At 33.3% G+C, this 21874-nt stretch overlaps 1 protein-coding gene across 1 annotated transcript in view; it reads right to left on the bottom strand.

The window, feature by feature from the left end:
- Positions 1-21874, bottom strand: part of Trhde (thyrotropin releasing hormone degrading enzyme) — a 384413-nt gene that overhangs the window by 145582 nt on the left and 216957 nt on the right. Inside the window, exon 6 of the mRNA XM_046430713.2 lies at positions 10904-11041. Coding sequence (XP_046286669.1) covers positions 10904-11041 — 138 coding nt within the window. The remainder of the gene's footprint in view (positions 1-10903; positions 11042-21874) is intronic.

Genomic DNA, 21874 nt, shown 5'->3' with positions numbered 1-21874 from the left:
TAAAATTTAAAAAAGCCTTCAAAAGGTGATGAATCAAATATATGCAAAAGAAATCTTGCCTTCATCAGCAAAATGTACAAATTAATAATTTACCAGTAAGTGGTAAAGGCATTTATCACACAAAAAAGTCAATAAAATTATCTCCTCCTACCATGTACATTCTCTTTATGAGGACAAAGACTTTTTTTGTAACATATGTCTTAAAATCATCTCTAGTCCAGTATAATAGTGATTTAAATCCAAAGGCAAAAACAACACTCATTGGTAACAAAAGTTGTTTTATGTGGAAATTCTTTTAAGGATTTTTTCACAGATAATCAGTAGTCCCTTCACTGACAGATGAGAATTATCTTGGAATTTTCCAATTTTACCTAAAAACCAAGTAGTTTGCTTCTTTTACCATTCATACTCTTATATTCATAGCAAAAGAATAAACTGAATGATACAAATATAAATATGTGAATGTAAACTTAATTTCTAATGAATTCTGCATCTGTATTTATATTATTTAACTATCATGTGCAATGAAGTCAAGATTCAGGAGGAATATGGGGGGAGCGGTATCCCTCCAATTTAATTTGCTAATTTGGGAGTAGATTTTCTATTTTATTTTTAAATAGTGTCAAAGAATGAAGGTTTTATAATCTCAGTTCATATTGAAATGTTTAATTACCTTTAATGTCAAGAAGTTCTTTCTAATATTAACTGTAATTGGAAGTCATTTATCTTACTTTGACCTTGATGTTGACAGAGAAGTGGTGAGCAGGCTTATAATGACCATTTATACATTAGAGCCAATTATTAAGTCACCTCTTATCCCTCTGTCCTCCCGGGTGGACATATGTAAGTTCTTTAGCCCTACTGTCAGGTTTTATCTCCAACTATTTCAAAAATCTATCTTCTACTTTTCCTCCTTTCTTTTTCTCCTTTGCTTAAGTTTTTTCAGTCTCCTAAGCTTGTTCATTTTTTTTCAATGAGATGATTCTAACCAGTGATTATTACTACCCAGATTTTATAGCCTCTATTTTTATTTGCAAGCCAATATGCTACTTATTTTAAAATATGGCAGTTCTTATATTCATAGAAAATTCCTTACTTAGTATATGTGTCAGAAGATTGTAAGTCTAATCATGTTTCCTATTTAAACACTGGCATAGTAGGCAAATATCCTGGCAGAGTGGACAGAGTGTGATTAGAAAGAATGAGATGTGAATCCCAGCTGCGACACCCAGGATCCTGAACATATCCCTGGGCCTCTGTTTATTCTGATATGAACTGATGATTGTATCATATATATCTTATAATAATGGAATGATAATAAGTGGATGTTCAGTGGCAAAACCAACCCTTAAAGAACAATTGATACTATTATTAAATATTATTGCCATTAATATACCTGCTAAAAGTCCAATAAGTGTACAGAAATGATTGCAAGTGCCATAGTTTGTTTGTTTCTTTCTTTCTTTCTTTCTTCCTTTCTATCTATTTATCTATCTCAGGTAGATAAAGTATGAACAAAATGTGGCAAAGAGACACAAAATCAAAATGGTGATTGAATCCATTCACTCAGTAGTATGTATGCAGCTGGCCGTGAGTAGAGAAAGCAAAGGCTGAGACAGATTTGACATCAAATCTGCTTACAAGACTAAGAGCTGGGAAGACTTGCAGAATATGAGCCTGGCTGTGCCTGGCACAGGAGGGTAAAGACAGAGGAGAAGAGCTGGGCTGACAGAAGGGGTCCCTTGAAACCCTGGGTGTCAGACCACCTGTGACAGAAGCCATTAAAACACAGAAAGTTAGGGTAACACAATCTTTCCTCCCCCTCTGGAATTCACACGGAAGTACATCTCAAACTCCTAATGCTCTTTCAAGTGCCAGCTCTTTTTCCTAATTCCTAGAAAGAGATGAGAGCTTCCACTCTGAAACATCATCCTGTTTTGCTTTTATTGTTCTAATGTTTGCTTTAATACAGCTTAACAAATACTGAGTACTATGTAAAGGCAGTATAATGGGTACTGCAAATGTATCAGTGAAAAACCTAGACCTAGATCCCTCCTTTTATGAAGCTCACGTTAAATGACAAAAGTGGGAAGCCAAAACTAGAGGAAACATAATGTTGATAATTGCATAATACACAAGAAGTTAATCAGTGTTGTGGCACAAAATAATAAGTGCATCAGAATAAAAGAGCAAGGAAAGGGTGAGGGAGTCCATTTCATTTTGGGTAGGTGCTTTAAGAAGATAACATTTAAGTAAAGGTTTCTAGGAGAACAAGTTAGACCCATGACACCATCTGGAGTAGCACTGTGCCATGTAGAGAGAGCAGCCAGGTCAAAAGCCCTGGTGTAGAAAGGATTTGGTGACATTCAAGGAAAACAAGGGAGTTGGCAGAGCAGGGACACCATCAGGGAGGACAAAGTAATGAGTTCAGAGGAGTGAGGGACAGAATGAATGTCAGAGGTCTCCAGGGCTCCAGTGTAAGTGGAGATCAGGGAGGCCTGGTAAGTCATTGTAAAGACTTTGCCATTCTTTCTTACTTTGGTGAGCAGCTGATGTAGAGTATCCAGCCAAGGAGTAGCTCAACCTCACTGTGTTTTAAAAAGATGACTCTGTGAGCCTCATTAAAATATAAACTTTAGAGGTTGGGGATTAAAACTTAGTGGCAGAGCACTTGCCTAGCACATACACAAGGCCCTGGTGGGGGAAATACATATATATATAAATAAAACTTTAGTGAAACAATATTAGAGGCAGAGAGAACTGTCAAGACACTCCTGAAGCAGCACACAGTGATTCCAATTTGGACAGTAACTGTGATGGTGGAGAGAAGAGGTCAGATTCTGGAAATATTGTGACCAGACAAGAATTCCCCACCAACAGGCTAAGAGGATCAAGAGTGGCCTGAGAATTAACTAGATAGTTCATATCATTAGAGATAGTTCATATCATTATTTGCCTTGAGATATATTTGTGTGTGACAGGTTTTATAGATAAAGCCCATATTTGGACATAGATTTAACATCAAATCCTGTCATGTCTACTTACTAAATGTCTAACCCTGTAGCAATCACTTAACTACTAAAGTCTCAGTTTACTACTAAGTAAAACTGGTTAAAAATGCAGACATTTCAAGTCCTCCAAAAGGAGTAAATGGTAATAACTGTAAAGCATTTTGTAAAATGCCGTGACCATTGTAATTGTTTGTTAAATTTTATATATATATACATACACATACACACACACACACACACACATATATATATGATTTACAGGTATGGTTATAGTTAGTATAATTACTATTTTAATTTGATGTGTTTTATGTCAAAAACATAACTATTTGGTTACATTTTTTTGAAGGAAAGCATAATAATTTTTCCCTACAGCAATAAGGTATCCTGTATACAGAGTGAGCATGTAGTCTGTCCCTGAATTAGCCAGGGCCTGGCTAGTGATGCTGTGGATTGGGATGATAGATATAAATGGATGGCTGGTCTTCTTCCTAAGGATGATAGAAATTTTACATATTTATCTGTTAGCCTTACAAATATTATCAATCTTTAGGGGTAAAATATATTGACAGAACATTGCAAGTAGAACTCCCATCATGACCTCCTTTTTTTAAAAAAAAATGTGTGCTCACCATGACCCTTGTGGATTTTTCCCCACTTGCCAATTCTTTCCTTTGATGCTACTTAATATTGTTTAATCTCTAAAATATACCAGGCCTTATATTAGAATTGCTGGAAAGTGTTCTCATTTTTGAAGGACCCTTTTTAAAATTAGGAAGCCATTTTGAAATTTGCTGTCTCTTGAAGCTTGGAGCTAGCCTCTCCACCCTGGTACCATATGCAAATTTAATGAGCATTCACTCACTTTGATCATCCAGGTCATTGGGTCATTGATTCTTATTTCCCAGTGAGCTTTTACAGCAATGAGACATCTCAATTCATCTTTTCCAGTCCTTCCTGTCTGTGGACAATATTTTCCTGTTTCTATTGCACTTTTAGGATAAAAGCATCATCATTTTCAATAGACTATTCAAATTGAAAACAAATTCATTACTTTACCAGACTAAAATAAATAGTTCTCAGATTTTTCTCTTCCCATTCTGAAACTATGTATGTAATTTTAAGAATTTTTTTCTTTTTAATATGCTTTAGGACTATCAACAATGAACATTACTTAGTATTTCTCCAAAGACGTTCAATTCTTAAATTCAAATCCATAAAAATCAGTCTCTGATCTATTGGTTCCTAACCTTTATTTCCCTATAATCTGTTAACTTGTTAAACACTTTATATAAAAAGTTATTAAAAATGTAACAAAATAATATTCAGAAAGAATAATAAAAACAGAAGTGGAAATAATTAGGATAATTATTGAGGGAAGAATTACAAGAAATGAAGCTAACAAAACATACATGCAACTAGAGTTTGACTATCAGCAGAGGTTAATGTTGACCAATAACAGATCTCCAGAGAGGACAGCACAAAAGGGGCCAGTAGCTTTTTATGAAGTGTTACTTACAATATTACTATATTTATATCTATATCTATATTCTACATTTTCCAACTTCAGGCTCTATACATCTTTTCTTTATAGTTCTATCATATCAATGACATCTCTACTACATCTTTTAAAATATTCTAATTTTTTTTTCCTGATTTTAAATCCTCTTTGGCTCTTCTTGACCCACTGGACAAAATGCAAACTCCACAGTATAAAGGAAAAGGCCTTCAGAGTTCTCACCTGACTTATCCTTCCATCCTCCCAGCCGGCCTACTACCCCAAACCCTTACTCTTCCATGACTACAGTCAACTTTATGTTCCACATAATCATCATTGCATTCCTTTTCTGAGCCTCCTCTATAGAACACTTTTCCTAACTGTCCTACAACAGAAGATGAGCTCAGGACCCATGCTGGCCAGTCAGAAAACTCTCTCCCCATGGATATAGGTATTCTATTACCTAATTGATTTCTATTACCTAATTGAAACAAACCATGTCCCTTTGGGGAAAACAAATCATGTCCCTTTAGGGAAACCAATAGATTCTCTTGAGAAAGAGGCCGTTTACATTTTCCCTGTGCTCATTGGGGTCAAAAGATTCAAGATCCTATTAGTCTAAACTAATTTTAGACCCCATATCTAAAAATCATCTAGAAATTAAGTCAGATAGTAATAAGGGGTGCAACAAAATTGATGAATGGTAGATTTCTGGTGATATTATAAAAATACTTAACTGGATTATTCCTAAAGGTAATACTGAACCTCATATTTATCAGTTAGTTAACAAGTTAATTTTTGCTTAAGGTCCTTTCAGTTAGGTTTCTACATTCAAAATGGAAATATTTCTTGTAAATAATTACATGTTACTGCACTTATTTATTTGTATGTTGTCTCTCCTTCATGCCTTATCATCATATCCCTAGCACTTAGTACACAGAGCCTAGAAAATAAGCAGAGTCTTATCAAATGATTTTGAAACCAATGTGCCAGCCAAGGTTTTTGATCAAATAGAACAGTGATTAAGAATGTTGGCTCTGCAACCAGATCTCCAGAGAAACATACCTGCATTGACCATAACTCAAATTGCTTATCTTTAGAATGAAAATTGTGGTAATAAGGCTCCATATAAGAAATAAAATAATAAATATAAAATTTTGACAGTGTCTAACATTCAATAAGTGTTAACCATTATTATTTGTGGCCACAGAATCAACTGTATTACTTCTCTTACATCCCAGGGTGACATGGTGGACTCATCTCACCTGAAAGTTAAATTGATCATTGCATATTACCCACACAGTAGCTTTCTGATAGGAAGAGTCTGAGTGAAGCTGAATTGAAGAACTAGACTAAGACACTGAGTATATGTCAAGACCTAATACTGAGATTATCAATAAACAGCCTCTGGGATTTCAGATTAAATGTTCTAATCTTCATTTTTCCAGTCATACTTCAAGATTAACTTTTATATATATTAGCAGGCAAATGAACCACTATTTTTATCTATATCTTCAGATGTTTGATTTTGTACTATGAAAGGAGTGAATCCAAACAATGAATGCTCATCAAGAAGCCGTGATGAACAAGCAGACAGAAAATCAATAAGGATATGAAAGACTTGAACAGCTCCATAACTGACTTGGCCTAATTGGCATTTATAGAACACTCCAGCCAATACCAGTTAGAATACATAGCTCTTTTGAAGTGCGTACTACCATACCAATTTCTGGGCCATAAAACAAACCTTGATAAATCTTAATATTCAATTCATACAGTGAATTGCTGACCACAAAACGAATAATAGAAACTTCTCTGAAAAATATTCAATTTGGAAATTAGATAATACACTAAGAATAACCCATGGGGCAAAGGAAAACATTAAATATGAAATTACAAAGTATCTTGAATGAATTAAAATGAAAACTCAAAATATTAAACTTCTGAAGATTCCCTAGGCAGTGAATTTAGGATAGAATGAATCCCAGCACTAGAATAGAAAAAATAAATCTCACATTAATGACCTCAGCTTGTACCTTAAGAAACCAGAAAAAAAAAGAAGAGAACAAGTTAAAATCAAAGTATATAGAAAAAGGAAATAATTATTAGAGGGGAAAATCTATGAAATAGAAAACAAGAGAGGAAAAATCAATGACACAAAAACATGCTCTTTGAGAAGATCAATAATATTTATAAATTTCTAGCTAGATAAATCAGGAAGAAATGGTATAAGACACAAACTACAAATAGAATGAAAGAGGTTACATCATTAAAGATTGTATGGCTACTAAAGGGATAACAAGGGAATATACTATGTACAGTTTTATGTCAATAAACTGAACAACTGAAATGAAATGGGTCAAGTCCCTAAAATAAGAATAAATTACTTAAGAATAAATTAAGGGCTGGGGATATAGCTCATTGGTAGAGAACTTGCCCAGCACATGCAAGGCCCTGCATCAATTTCCAGTATACCAAATAAAATAAAATAATAATAATAATAACAATAAGAAGAATCGGAAAGACCTACTATACATTCATGAAATTAAACTATTAGTTAAATGGCTTTCATGAAGGAAATTCCTGGTCTACATTGATGTACTGTTAAATTCTACCAAACACTTTTAAAGAGATACAAGAATTATTTCTAGAAAACTGAAAAAGAGATGAGTTCCTGTTGTATGATGTTAGCATTACAGGAATAAAAAAGTGAAACATATCATGAGAAGGAAAACTACACACCAATATTCCTCATGAACAAAAATTAACAAAAATCTAAATATGTTTTAGCAAATGGATTCCAACAATTTATAAAAAGAATAATACTTTATAGCTAAATGCTATTTGTCTCAGCAACACATGGATTGGCTAATATTCAAAAATCAATCAGTATAATTCACCATGTTAACAAACTAAAACAAAAACAAATATACACACACACATACACATAACCTTCTTGATAGATATAGAAATCATTCGATTAAATTAACATCCATTTCTGATTAGGATACTTAACAATGTAGGAATAGATATTTTCAACATTATAAAAGAAATTTATAAAAGTTTAGTGACATTCATACCTGTTAAAGTACAGGATATATGCTCTAATAACTTTAACATTGTACTCGATGAATACAAAAAACGAATTATTCCCGTGTAGTGCAGCAAAAAATCATCAGAAATGGGAACTTAAAAATAATGCTACATGCAATAGGCTAAAACTGTGAAATACTTAGGGACAAATCTAATGTATACATATGTATATATAAAATCAGTAAGTAATATATATGTAAATAATCACTAAAAACTACATTGCTGAAAGAAAATAGAGGATCTAAATGAATGGAGTAATGGATTTTCTATTCATGAGTAAATCAGTATTATTAAGATGTCAGTTCTGCGAGGCATGGTGGCATATGCCTATAATCCCAATGGCAGGAGGATCACTAGCTCAAAGCCTGCCTCATCAACTTAGCAAGACCCTACACAACTTAGTGAAATCCTGTCTCAAAATAGAAAGGAGTAAGGATGTGACTTAATGGTTAAGTGCTTCTGGGTTCAATTCCTGGTACAACAAAAAGGAAAAAATAAAGATGTCATTTCCACCAAATTATTTTATAAATACAATTCAGTTCCTGCAATTTCAGTGTAATTTCTACAGAAACTGATAGATTTATTCCACGTGAAAATGCTGTAGACCAAACATAACTGAACAATGTTAGAAGAAAGATAATAAGAAAAAAAGAACACTAACATTACCTTATTTCACAATTCATTATAAAACTACAATAATCAAGACTGTATGATATTGTAGCCCCAGATAAACAAATATATCAATAGAACAGAATAGTCCAGAAATAAACCCACATACCTATAATTCATTGATTCTCAACAAGTATACAAAGGCAATTTGGTAAGAAAAGAATATATTTCAAGGGTTAAATTTCTCTCTCAGCATACAAATATTAATTAAACATTTATCCTAGATCTAAAAGTAAACCTTATACAATAAAACTTAGAGGAGAAGAAAAAAAGAAAAATTTTCATGGCTTTGAATTATACAATGATGATTTAGAATACTAATTAAAGAAATATGATATAGGGTTTCATGAAAACTAAAACCTTTTACTTCTAGAAAGATATTGTTATAAAAATAAAGGAAGATTACAAATTGAGAAAAAAATTTGCAAATCATAAAGCTACAGATAAAGGACATGTACTCAGAATATATAAAGAATAGTTAAAACTCAATACAAAATAACTAAATTCTTTTTAAATGGTAAAGGATTCAAAACGGATGTTTTATTATATACAAATAAAAAAGTTTAATAGCTTTTCTCATTGTAAATATGTAATTCTGACCACAATGAGATAACACTAGATCATCTAAAATTGAAAGACTCAATTATACCCAGTGGCTATAGGTGAGGATATGGAGAAACTGGACTGTGATTCACTTTTAGTTAGAATATGTGATAGTAACTTTTTAAAACTACCTTGGAAAACAGTTCAGCAGTGTCTTCAAAAATTAAACATATCCATCAGGTGATCTGGATGTCTCACTTGTAAGTATTTATCAACAGCAAATAAAAGCAAAGGCACATATAAGAACTTATACATGTTCACAGAAGTAACATGTGCAATAGCCAAAAACTGGAACAACTCAAATGTCTAAGTGAATAAATAAACAAAATGTTTTATACCTATATATTCTACAACATGCATGTATCTTGAAATAATCATGCTTAGTGAAAATAGGAAAATAAAAAAGAATAAACATTTTATGACTTCATTTATATAAAGTTTGAGAAAATGACAACCAATTATAGTAAAAAAGATTAAAGGAGGAGAGACAGGAGGAAGGATTTAAAAAGGGCATGAGAAAAACATTTCATAGTGGTGGACATGTGTCTAACTTGATTGTGGAGATATTTTCTCCGTGTAAATATGTCCAAAAATAGCATATTGTACCTTTTAAACATATACAGGCTATTTTATTTAAATTAGACTCTGACATACCTGTTTAGAAAAATAATTTTTTTTTATTAAGAAGTCTTAATTGAAAACGGGTGGGTGGGCACAGTAGCTCACACTTGTAATCCCAGCAGCTGGGGAGGCTGAAGCAGGAAGAACACAAGTTCAAAGCCAGCCTCAGCAACAGCAAGGTGCTAAGCAACTCAGTGAGACCCTGTCTCTAAATGAAATATAAAAAAGGGCTTGAGGTGTGGCTCAGTGTTTGAATGCCCCTGAGTTCAATCCCTTGTGCTCAAAAAAGAAAATGGGTGAATTCTAGAATCACTTGGTAACATACACTAAGAACTATATTTCCAGTGGTATTAACTTAAAATTATTCTCATATATACATTTTTATACAATGTGAAAAATACCCTCTTTGAGCCAATGCAATGATCCATGATTTAAAAGGATATATTCTAACAATACAATTTGTATATTATAACCTATATCACTAATGAATAATCATTGAGACAGTCATTATTAGAGTACAAAATCAAATATCCAAATTACCATACTAAGGACTTTTGTAAATTATTGTTCTACCTCTAGTTATCAAATGCAAATATATTTTATACAAAAAAATAATAGTAATGTTTTTCAAAAACCTTAAAACATTATTGAATCAATAAAAGAATATTGCAAATTCCAATAGATGTAGTCTACACTAAAGATGACAGCAGATTTTAGCTGTATTTTAACTACTAAGTAGCTAGTAAGAGATGCACATCCTCATCTTAAAATTAGAATAACAGGGATAGACATATGAGGGGAAATCCTAATCAAAGCAATAGTGGTAAAAAATATAGAGTGCCTTAATTTTACATCTAGTTAATGGTCCAAATTTCATTTTAGGCATTCTAAGTCTAGTCTTCAAAAGTTCATTTATTACACAATATTATTCAGGAATCAAGCTTAATTCCCAAAATATCCCTTAAGTAATATGTATGAAATGCACGAGTCATGGCACTGCCTATATCCATTTGCATCACTCAATCAAAATAAATAAGTATTTAAGGGGCATTGATGAACGGCATGTTGTCACTAGACAGATCAATTCTCTTATTAATAATAATAAAAACTGACATTTACATAACACCATTTGCACAGCAATTTTCATACTCAGTCTCCAAATATTTAGGCATTAATACTACCAATATTTCTGTGCATTATTTGGCAAACATTCTTCTCCATTTTCCTAATTTTTCAAGGAAAGCCCTAACTCATAAAATGACACGAACCTAGTGACTCTGTGTTTACTAAATCACAATCCATTTCTTTCTGCAAGGAAGAAGAAAAAATATATAATACATCTAGCATGAAATAGTTTGGCTACCCAACTAATGAAATATCCAATTGGCACCTGGGTCTTATCTATTCCCACCTTTTTATATGCGATCCAGTCAAACACCCTGTCAATATCTGTTGCCCGTAGCACTTCCTGGGATACAGGATGGGAACTGGCCAAACCATCAAGCAGCATCACTTCATGCAGAACATCTGTCAGAAACCTCTGTTTTTCCTGCAATACAGTAGATGGAACAATATCATAGGTGATTCATGTTTATGACAGATTGCGAGACAACATGGACAGAGTGTGTCATTTAATTGATGATGCTCATCAGTCTTACATGGTAAGACTCAAATCTAAAAGGAACTCAGTAAATAAAACACTGCCCTTAAGGTACTTTAAAACAAAGGTGGATGATTTGAGCATAACATGAAATAAAATCAATGGACTACGATATGCCCTTAAGAGATAGAAACAGTGGACTGGGAATTTATCAGTGGTTAAAGCAAATTTGGAAAGTGTACACATATGAAAATGATATGATACAGCCTTTTTGTGCATTCTACTGGGTCAAGATTATAATTCCAGCCATAAATAACCTTCTTAGGTAAGTTCAATATAAAAACACATTTTGCCATTTAGATCATTTATTTCTAGTCCCATCAGAACAAACAGCTCATTCTCTACCTACTACTCACTCCCACTACACACATTGGTCTCTGAAAGAAATTCAGGAGACCACATGATAAAAGGCACTATTGACATCAAACTATAATACCTGTTAATGTATATCTGAATTCAGAATAATGGACATAAAGTGGAAATCAATAAGTATCAATAATCCATTATGATGAAGTAGTGAAAACAGACAAAATCGTAAGACTTCTATTCTCTGCAACTTGACCTATTAGTATTTGCTCTAATAAAATCAGATTTTTAAGTGAGAAATAAATGTAAAGAGAAGATACCTCTTTGTTGTTTTGTTTTAAGAAATTTGGCTTTAAAGAAACACCTTGAGTTTTGTTAATAAATATGCTGGCTCCATTAGTCTTCCTGGCCTCCTGCCTTCATTGATGGAGGAGTGAAAGAAAAAAGAAGTTGCAGGAGATAATAAGGGCTAAATAGCCCCTAGCTAGTTGGGACCTGAGGAGTATCATTACAGAGATTAAAGACTCCAGTGCTTAAATTGCTGGACCTAATTCTGAACTGATTCCTGAAGCCTCCTAGTTTTGAGATAGCAGATAAACAGCATGTTATTTAGGAGTGAGTTGTAATTTCAAGCTGAGAGTACACCAATCCTGAACTTAAAGAAATGGAAGCAGAGAATGAATAGGTTAAGGAAAGAACAGTTAGTCTGGCTCAAAAGAAACATTTTTTGTTCATCTTTACTTGCTCAATGATTTAGTATTTTTAAGTAATAATTTAATTAATTAGCCAACTCTCTTTTGAAAGGCTTATTTTCTAGTAGCTCAGATTTTTAATTTTCTATTGTCCATATATCTAATTTTTTCAGCCTTCTTTTGTTCTAAGAATGTCTATGCTCCATCAAAGAGTTTACAATGACAGAACCAAACCATATTCTGAGACCCAGAGGGCTGCTCCAGACCCCAGGAGGCCACAGTGACAAGGTCAAGCTTAGCCTGAGTTAAGTGACAAACATGACATGTCATGTATGGATTTCTTCTTGAATTATTTCCTCACTCAAGACAAATTAAGGAAAGAAGAATTGGATCCAATGATTTAAATTTTTTAAATTACTATGATTTATGTATACAATGTTTATTTTAAGTCCGCTAAAAAGCAACATTAAGATCTTATACAAACAGCCTGGACTTAGCCAATAAGGGCAAAGCATGTAACAATTCCAAAATGAAAATTTAAATGTTATTTTTAAGTGGTTGTCCAATACAGTTACTCATTCAATTTTAAAATACATCTTAAAACTATCTCTTATTAGAATTAGAGGGAAAATCATGAAATGGGTAATGATACTTCAACTTGACCAATGAATACTTTGGTTTCTAAAGTACCAATTAAAGGTGTGATTCCATTCTAAAGTTAAAATAATATTCAGCTCTTTAAATAGTAATTGCCTGATTCATGTCACTCAAATTTCTAATCTAAAACCAAATGCAAAATGATGCTTTATTGGAATCTTAATTTTTAATATTTAGCAACAATAAATACATGTTGACCAATATTAAAACTTAATAAGTATATCTTTGATTTGCTATGGATATGAGTTTTAAGTGGTATAAAATAAATGGCTATATGATCTTAAAGATGAAATCTAAACTAAATTTCAAAGAGAAAACTTGTTAAAGGAGATACAAATTATATATAAAATATTGTTTCATGCTTCTTTCTGGGTAAAACAAACCTTTGCCTAGCTAATAAAATTTCTTTTTTTTTTTTTTCATTTTCGTTGTGCTGTCTACGATCTTTAGTTAATAGAATTTCAATAAATAGATTTTAACTTTAGCAGGGTTAAGTCATTAGTAAAACATCCATCTTCTACCTTGCTGGGGAGAAATGGTAGTGCATAATAGAGAAATGCTAACATGCATAAAGAGTTTGGCGGGGCAGAGGGACTGGAAGCACTCACAAAGCACAGAAGACAGAATACTTAAATTGAGAAGGAAAAAAAGAAAATTCTAGCCAGAGGCAAGCCCAATTTAACAGAACTACAAAGAGCTTCCAGGAGTGAAGGTACTAATTTTTTTATAAAAACCTGCTTCCCTATAAAATAAGAGATGATCTTAGCTTGTCAGTCCTGGGCTACAAACCTCATCATCATCAAAATCAAGCAGTGCAAAAACTACCAAGTATTGATTAATTACCTACTGTTTATCAGGAACTTTAAGAGTCTAAAAATGAAGGAAAAGAAATCCTAGCTCCAATGTTAGAGAAGAGATAAAACAAAACAGTTGGCCACAGAGAGTGAAATAATAGTTTTCTCACACGGACTAGAAGTGCTAAAGGGATTTTCAGAAACACAATACTCTAAATAGAATTACTTATGGACAGTTTATTGGAAGAGGTAGAATTTGATCTGACCCTTGAAGGAACTTTGAAGTTTAGTGTGTGGTATGGTGTGCGTGTGTGTGTGTGTGTGTGTATTTTCACTTTTTATTAGTTCCTTTTAATTATACATAATATTAAGGTTCTTTTCAACAGAATTAGACAAGCATAGAATAGAATTTGCTCTAATTCAGTCCTCAGTACGTCCTTTTTCTCTTCCATTCTCCCTCCCCCATTCCCCTTCCTCTAATCTACTGATCTTTCTGCTATTTATTTATAGTGTTTTTTTTTTAATTAGTGCCTTGTGGATATACATGAAAGTGGGATTCACTGTGGTATATTCATATATGTGAATAGGAAAGTTTGGTGAGATTCATTTCACCATTCTTCTCTTTTCTTATCATTCCTCCCTCCCCCTCAATCCCCATCCTCCTGTACTGACCTCTCTTCTATTTCATGGAATCCCACCCCCTATCACCTTTACTTTTTTTTTCCTTCCTTTTTGGTCTAGCTTCCACATATCAAAGAAAATATTTAACCTTTGACTTTTGGGGACTGGCTTATTTCACTTAGCCTGATGGTCTCAAGTTCTATCCATTTATTGGCAAACGCCATAATTTCATTCTTTATTGCTGAGTAAAACTCCATTGTGTGTGTATATCACATTTTCTTTTTCCATTCATCTATAGAGTAATACCTAGTTTGGTTCCATAGCTTGGCTACTTTGAATTGTGCTGCTATCAACACTGATGTGACTGCATCGCTATAGCATGCTGGTTTTAGATCTTCTGGGTATACATTGAGGAGTGGAATCACTGGGTCATATGATGGTTCCATTCCTCATTTTTTCAGGAATCTCCATAGTGTTTTCCAGAGTGTTGGCACCAATTTGCAGTCCCACCAATAATGTATGAGTGCTCTTTTTCCCCCACAATCTTGCCAACATTTCTTATTGCATTCTTGATATTGCCATCTGACTCTTAACTCCAAATTTTAAGGTCATCCTGATCAGTGATCTACCACTTTCAAAAATTAGCACAGTAAAACAAAATAAATAACCTTAAAATCTGTTTGAAAGAGATCCAGCTAGGCATGGTGGCACATGCCTGTAATACCAGCAACTCTGGAGGCTGAGACAAGAGGATCACAAGTTCCAGGCCAGGCTCAGAGAGACTTGTCTCAAAATTAAAATAATAAGAACAAAAGGGATTGTAGTTCAGTGGTAAAGTGCCCTGGATTCAATAACCAATATTAAGACCAGTAATAATAATAATTAATAATAATAATAACAACAACAAAATAAATAAAAGTAGTTCAATATTAACAGTAACCTACCACCTTAACATACACACAGGATAGTGTTGTTTCATACGTGTTTTCATTTACCCACTTACGATAATATCAAATGTATCAGTTTGTTTTCAACTTTTTTCAAAAAAAATACTCCATTTGCATTTTTGGAGAAATGCTTAAAGGCATTTTGGAAAAATAAAGAAAATGAGAGTAAACATGCAGAGTTGATAATGAATATCATAAAGCCATTATTTCATTTACTCATTTTATATATATAATATATATTATAATTATCATATTATAACATATAATATGATAGTAATATATTTATGGTGAACATTCAACAACTAGTATAAATATAAATATATATAAAATTCCTATTATATTCCAGATATGGTGCTACACTGGAGAATAAATATATGACTACAACCTAGTTCGTAACCTTAAAGATCTCAAGAATAGAAGATAAAGACTGATAAATAGCAAACTGTATTAGAATATGATGGATGCTACAAAACACAGAGGAGGAAATGATTAATTAGTTCAGAAAGGCTTCACAGAGGAGGTGACATTAAAGTGAACTGTTGAAGGATGAGGGTTTACTCAGATGAATGGAGGAAGAGCTATAAAAGGGCACATCCAAGACAGAGGAAACATGCAAAAACAGCCACTCTGTTTGAATCCTCAATTATCAGGTTGAAGAGCTTGGTCTTAATAAATGGGCAGTAGCAAGCATAATGACATAATGAAAGTAGTATCTTAGGAAAATTGCCTTATCTGTGTTGTACAGGATGGCTTGATGTATGCAGAGCCAGGAGACAGGAAGTGACTATTGTACTGAGGGATTATGGTGTTGGTGTATTAAAATAAGGTGTTGCTGAATGACAGCTGGATCTGAGAGATCAACAAGTCTATGCTTTTTGTCTTGGTCCCTTGGCTTCATGGGGAGGAAATACTGAGAAATAACTATATGGCTTTTAGAGTTGATGGAATTTTAAATTTAAAAGGTGGGGAAATATTGACAGAAAATGGGGGAGTGGAAAAGGTGTGATTTGGTGGACAAGCTAAAAAATCAGTTTTAGACATGCTGCAAGGAAAGTGACAGCAAATGTGCAAAAACGGATGTGCTATGGACAACTGGAAGTAAAAGCTTGGGTTTAAGGTAAGAGACAAGTTTTAAACCTCCTTTGGCAATGCATAAGCATTTGTATGGAAATATAAATGAAGTCTCAGAAGGAGACTTCTTAAAAAATCATGTTTATAATTTTGGCATTTCATATATCAGCATATAACAGTATATGTGAAGGAAGTTAAGCATTCTTATCACATCATTAAATAAATCTGAGAAGTTATATTCCTTGATGTCTCATGATGGCTTCTGCCTGAAGCAATCCATCTGAGGGGTTAAAAGATGAGGAGTATGGATAGAGATGTGGACATGTTCCTATAGGAAGGCTGACTGGTTTCAGTGAATAGCAATACCAAGCAGATATTTTGTGTCATCAGAAAAGAACGACAAAAATAAGTCAGAGAGTAATGTGAATCAAGATCAAAGACAGATACATCAAACCAGAGACAAGGAGGATGAGAGCCAAGACTGAACCAATTCAAGTAATGGTGAAGTCTTCCCGGGCATGGAGAAAGTAGGAAAAATATCCCAAGGCGGACCTGGGTTACATCAGAGCAGTCACAGGACTCAGTTAATTTTCTAGGAGGATGGATCTGAACATAAACAGCCCTTCTGGTATTCCTAGGAGACAAGACAGGCACACGGCTGCAACCCTGATGAAACATCCCTTGACTGGAAGAAACATACCTGCCACTCACTAGAAGATGACCTTGAGCAAGGTCATCTCAGACCTCAGCACCCTCATTTGTAAACATATGTGGTTGTGAAGATTAAATAAGTGGATTAGTTCTGCATACAGTTATTAAGCTCCTGCTATGTCCCAGATGACATGTCTAGTTCTGAGGACAGAGAGATACAGGCAAGGGTCCTACATTCCAAGACTTCAGAATTGGAGAAGGAGAGACAAAGATGAAAGCAAATATTAAAACATGAGCTGCTATATATAAAAAGAGAAGCAGGTTCAGGATATAGTGTGACTACACCCAGAGGGCTATGATTTGTTCTGCCTGAGGGAGGGCAGGAAAAGCTTTTGAGGTGATAGTTTAAACTGAATTTTAAGGTTGATTTGAGTTTTGGGGAAAGAAATGGCAGAAAAGGATATTTTGGACAGAGGGGGAAAAGTGGGAAATGTCGTGGAGACCTTTCAGCATGGTTTCTTAGGGGGCCTACAGAGTTCTGTGTGGCAAAAAGCAGAGAATGAATTCCTAGTGATGATCACAGAGGGAGACAGACAAGAACAAAAGCATCAAAGACTGATGACAAGTTAAGAAGCTGGAGTGAGGAAGTGAGATCATCAGACCTGCACTCGGAGAGTAAGTCTGAATAAATAATGATAAAGGGGACAGGCAGTGATGAGCAACCAGAGACAGAGAAATGGGACAATATTGTATAATTGTGAACAAATAGTACACAATGTGGCCTAAATCTTTGTGATCACAAAATAACACACTAATTACTTCTCTAAAATTGAGTTCAATTTTGTGGTGACCAATGGTGAACAGACAGAGCACTTACTTTGGAATCCCAAGATGTATAAATTAAATATGAATATAAACATAAATACAGATGCAGGTACAGACTTATATTAAGATATGCATAAATGTATCCAAACAGATGCAAGGATTTTTTTCAGTATTTTCATTCATTTATGTAAAGTAATGTCTTAATATAGTTTTATGTTCACAATATTCTCTTGAATAGACATAAAGATTTTTCTAATCTTTGAACCCAAACCAGTACAAATGTCTGACTGAAATAAATTGAACAATCCAATCTAATTCCATCTGTTTATTACCTATTTCATATATGGGAATCCTGTGTTAGATCCCAGGGAAACACAACTGAGACACAATGCTTATATATAAGTAGCTCCTTGACAGTGTGGACAACATATGTGATCCACTCATTAATGCCACGTGATGGTGGATATTAACTTCAATAGAACTATGGGAGTAGAGATTAACATGATTTCAGTGTCCATTAGCCATCCATCATAAAGAGAAGTAAGATATGTCACTTGCATTTTATCTGTCTAAAAACCTATACTATCATGTGATAAAGACCTTTAAAATTCTATGTGCTAAACAAAATGTCACATGAATCCACTCTAGACTGAACCCCTTTGCTGATAGGAGGCTAGAACAAGGGATACAGGTATGCCTAGAATGGCATAGCTAGAATTTTATTCTTGTTTCTCCTGAACTATTCAAATCATGACAGGTTAAAGCAGATGAATATGATCAAGAATTCAAACAACAAAAGTAAATATATTGGAGGATAATATCCACAAGGCTTTATTTATGTGAAATGGTAGCACTGTGAAGCTGAAATTTTCAAATTTTGTAATCCTATAATGGAAGGCAATATTTATGAAAATTAGAAATTATACTTCAAATTCCCTACAATATTAAACGAACTTTATTCTACAAATTTTATATCATCTGCCTACTTTTTACAAAGTTCTAAAATGCCCCAAAGTATTTTAAGCTTTCCAGTTGAAATGTAGCTAGATTTGCTGGCAAAAAATTATATCATCATTTGACTGAGTAGTTAATATTTTATATACAACTAAATCATACCAATAGAAGAAATAAGAGTAAAAACATATGCTTTCATATAGCAATATGCTTCAAAATTAATGTTTCAAAATGTCATGTTTAAAATACACATGCCCAAGACATTAATAATGATTTCCATGTGTAGCTTGTTAAAATAGTTCATTTACAAATTAAAGTCAAGCTTGTGCAAAAATACATATACATAGTAGGCACTGAAGAACAATTTTAAAAGGAATCACCATGAATGTCTACAATGAAACAAGTGCTGAACTGAAAAGTTTACCTCTGTTTTTATTTACATAACCTTTCACAGAAGGTGTTACATAAACACAAGCCTCCAGGTACCAGCCAGATCTCTACTGATACAACTTTATTCCTGAGTTCAGAAAACTTGAACTAAGTAACTGAACTAATGTGTACCATATGTTCTTACTTCTTTCAACTATCACCATTTGTCATCCACTGCCAAACCACAAGTTCTCTAAGAAACCTTAATCAATGCATAAACTAAAAGGCAATTATATTTCTATAAGAATATCTTGGATGATTTTATAAGCCTCATAATCCTAGATAACCCCTGCACGTGTCTTTGTAGAGCCAAGATACTCTCATCAATCATAACTTAGAGAAAGTGGGTTAAACTGTGAGTCTCTTCAGTGACTCATCCTTCTTCTGCCTGATGTTGTGTTTTTAATATCCAAGCTGAATGTGTCATGTCACATATTATCCAAGATGTGACAAGTCAAGAGAAAATGCTAAGATGGAACACAAAGCATACTGCACGACATACAACAACATTATGAACCCTGTGCAGACTGAATCAAGAACCTTAAAGATATGGCAACACTGACGTGGTTGAAGTTACTGTCACTCATATTTTCATTAATTATGGTAATCCTGGCTCTTACAGAATAATCATGAATGCACTCAACATGTCAATCACAGTCATAATCACAAACAGGTTGTCTAATTATGTAGCTCATGCTGATTCTAGTAGCCCCATAAAATTATTGTAAATAATCTAATCCTCCCATACTCTCCCTCCCTACCCCACTAGAAGTCAACCTCCTTATGTCAAGAAAACATTCAACATTTGTTTTTTTGGGATTGGCTAACTTCACTTAGCATTAAATTAATTCTAGATAGGGAAGACGGGTGGGCGGGACAGGGAGAGGGCAGGAGATTAGCAAGGATGATGGAATGTGATGGATATCAATATACAAAGTACATGTATGAAGACTTGAATTGGGTGTCAACACATTTTCTATACAAACAGAGATATGAAAAATTGTGGTGTATATGTGTATTAAAAATTGTAATGCAAAAAAGTACATGTATAAAGGCATAAATTGGCATGAACATACTTCATATACAGAGATATGAAAAATTGTGCTCTATATGTGTAATAAGAATTGTAATAATGCATTCCACTGATGTCGTTTATATAAAATAAATAAATAAATAGAATCAATAAAAGATAAAAAAATAAAAAAATTATTGTAAATATCCATATATACCATGTGCTTTCATATAAACTACTTAAAACATGCAAGTCATTTAGCTTCTCTTTATATTTGTAGATTTCTTAACATCTTTCCCTGTATTTTCTTTCACTTCTCCAATGTAGTTTCATATATTTCTACTCCAATTTCTAATATAATCCATTTCCTTTTAATGTTTTCATTAGTGTATTATAGTTATAGATACTAGTGGGGTTTATTTTTACATAATCATACATGCGTGGAATATAATTTGCTCTATTTCAATCCCCAGTACTTTCTCTTTCCCTCCAATTCTCCCTCCCTCTGTTCTCCTTTTTCTACTCTACTCGTTTTCTTTCTACTTATTTTTTTTTCAATTGGTGCTTTACAGTTATACATAAAGGTGAAATCCAACGTGGTTTATTCATATACATACATAGCATAATTTAGGGTCAATTTCATTCCACAGTCCCCCCTTTCTCATCCCTCCTCATTCCCCCTCTGTCCCCTTCCTCCATTGCACTGACCACCTACTTTCATGGGATACCCACTCTGCCTTTATTTTCATTATTTTATTCTAGCCTCTGCATATGAGAAAATATCCAATCCTTAATTTTCTGAGTCTGCTTTATTTCACTTATTATGATTAGTTCCTCTATCCCTTTATCAGCCAATGTCTTAATTTCTAATATAATCTACTTCTAATCTCAAGACACTTTTTACTTCAATGAATGAATTCCCAATATCAACACAGAAACTATTATAATATTTCATAAATGATCTGGTAACTTTTGTTTCATAATGTTTGTTAATTTGGGGCCAGATACTTAATACTGAACAATTAATATATGTTACACTTTGGGTTGACTGCTGAAGAATGATGTGAGATAATAGTCCTTAGCCTGATGCAGCCTTCCATCCAGAGAAGGTGACTATCTTCTTTTCCTTTACTAGGTACAATGAACTGATTCCTGCTTTTCCACAGAATCAGGATCCTACCCATAGATGGTAAGTTTCTGTGAGATAAAACTGCTTTTATCTTTTCAATAACCCTCTCTCTGCTTTGGCAATAAGAACAATTTCCTCTATTGCTCTGCTTAACTTTTTGACAAGTTAATAAGACATTTTAATAAAGTCAAATTTGCCAATCAAAATTTTAAAAGATACATATTTATTTCTCACATCCATCACAAGGAGTCTCCAATATTTAAAGACACAAATAATAGACTCCTTTAATACTTGACTGATGATGTAATTCAGAGGAGTTTAAAATGCATATTGACTAATAATTTCAAACAGATTTTATTTTTTAAATTCTAATGGAAACTCTCATAACATTCAGGTCTGGAAGAATTCCAAGGATGAGCTAATCAACTCCCAAAAGTTATTAACATGGCTTCAAGTGGCTAATTCACTGTATGTTATTTGAATTTGTGAAATAAATAATAATTCAAATGCCCTTAATTCTGTAACAAAATTCTTATTAAGTTGATGAATGGATTCCATTAAATATCACATTTGTTTTTATAATTTAGCTTTGATATTTAGTCATACAGATGGTCAGTTCATCAAACAAACTAAT

The sequence above is a fragment of the Marmota monax genome, unplaced genomic scaffold (assembly GCF_021218885.2).
Source record: "Marmota monax isolate L192 unplaced genomic scaffold, Marmota_monax_Labrador192_F-V1.1 WCK01_AAM20220418_F8-fsc00056, whole genome shotgun sequence".
NCBI lineage: Eukaryota > Metazoa > Chordata > Mammalia > Rodentia > Sciuridae > Marmota > Marmota monax.
This window is presented reverse-complemented; position numbering and strand designations above follow the sequence as displayed.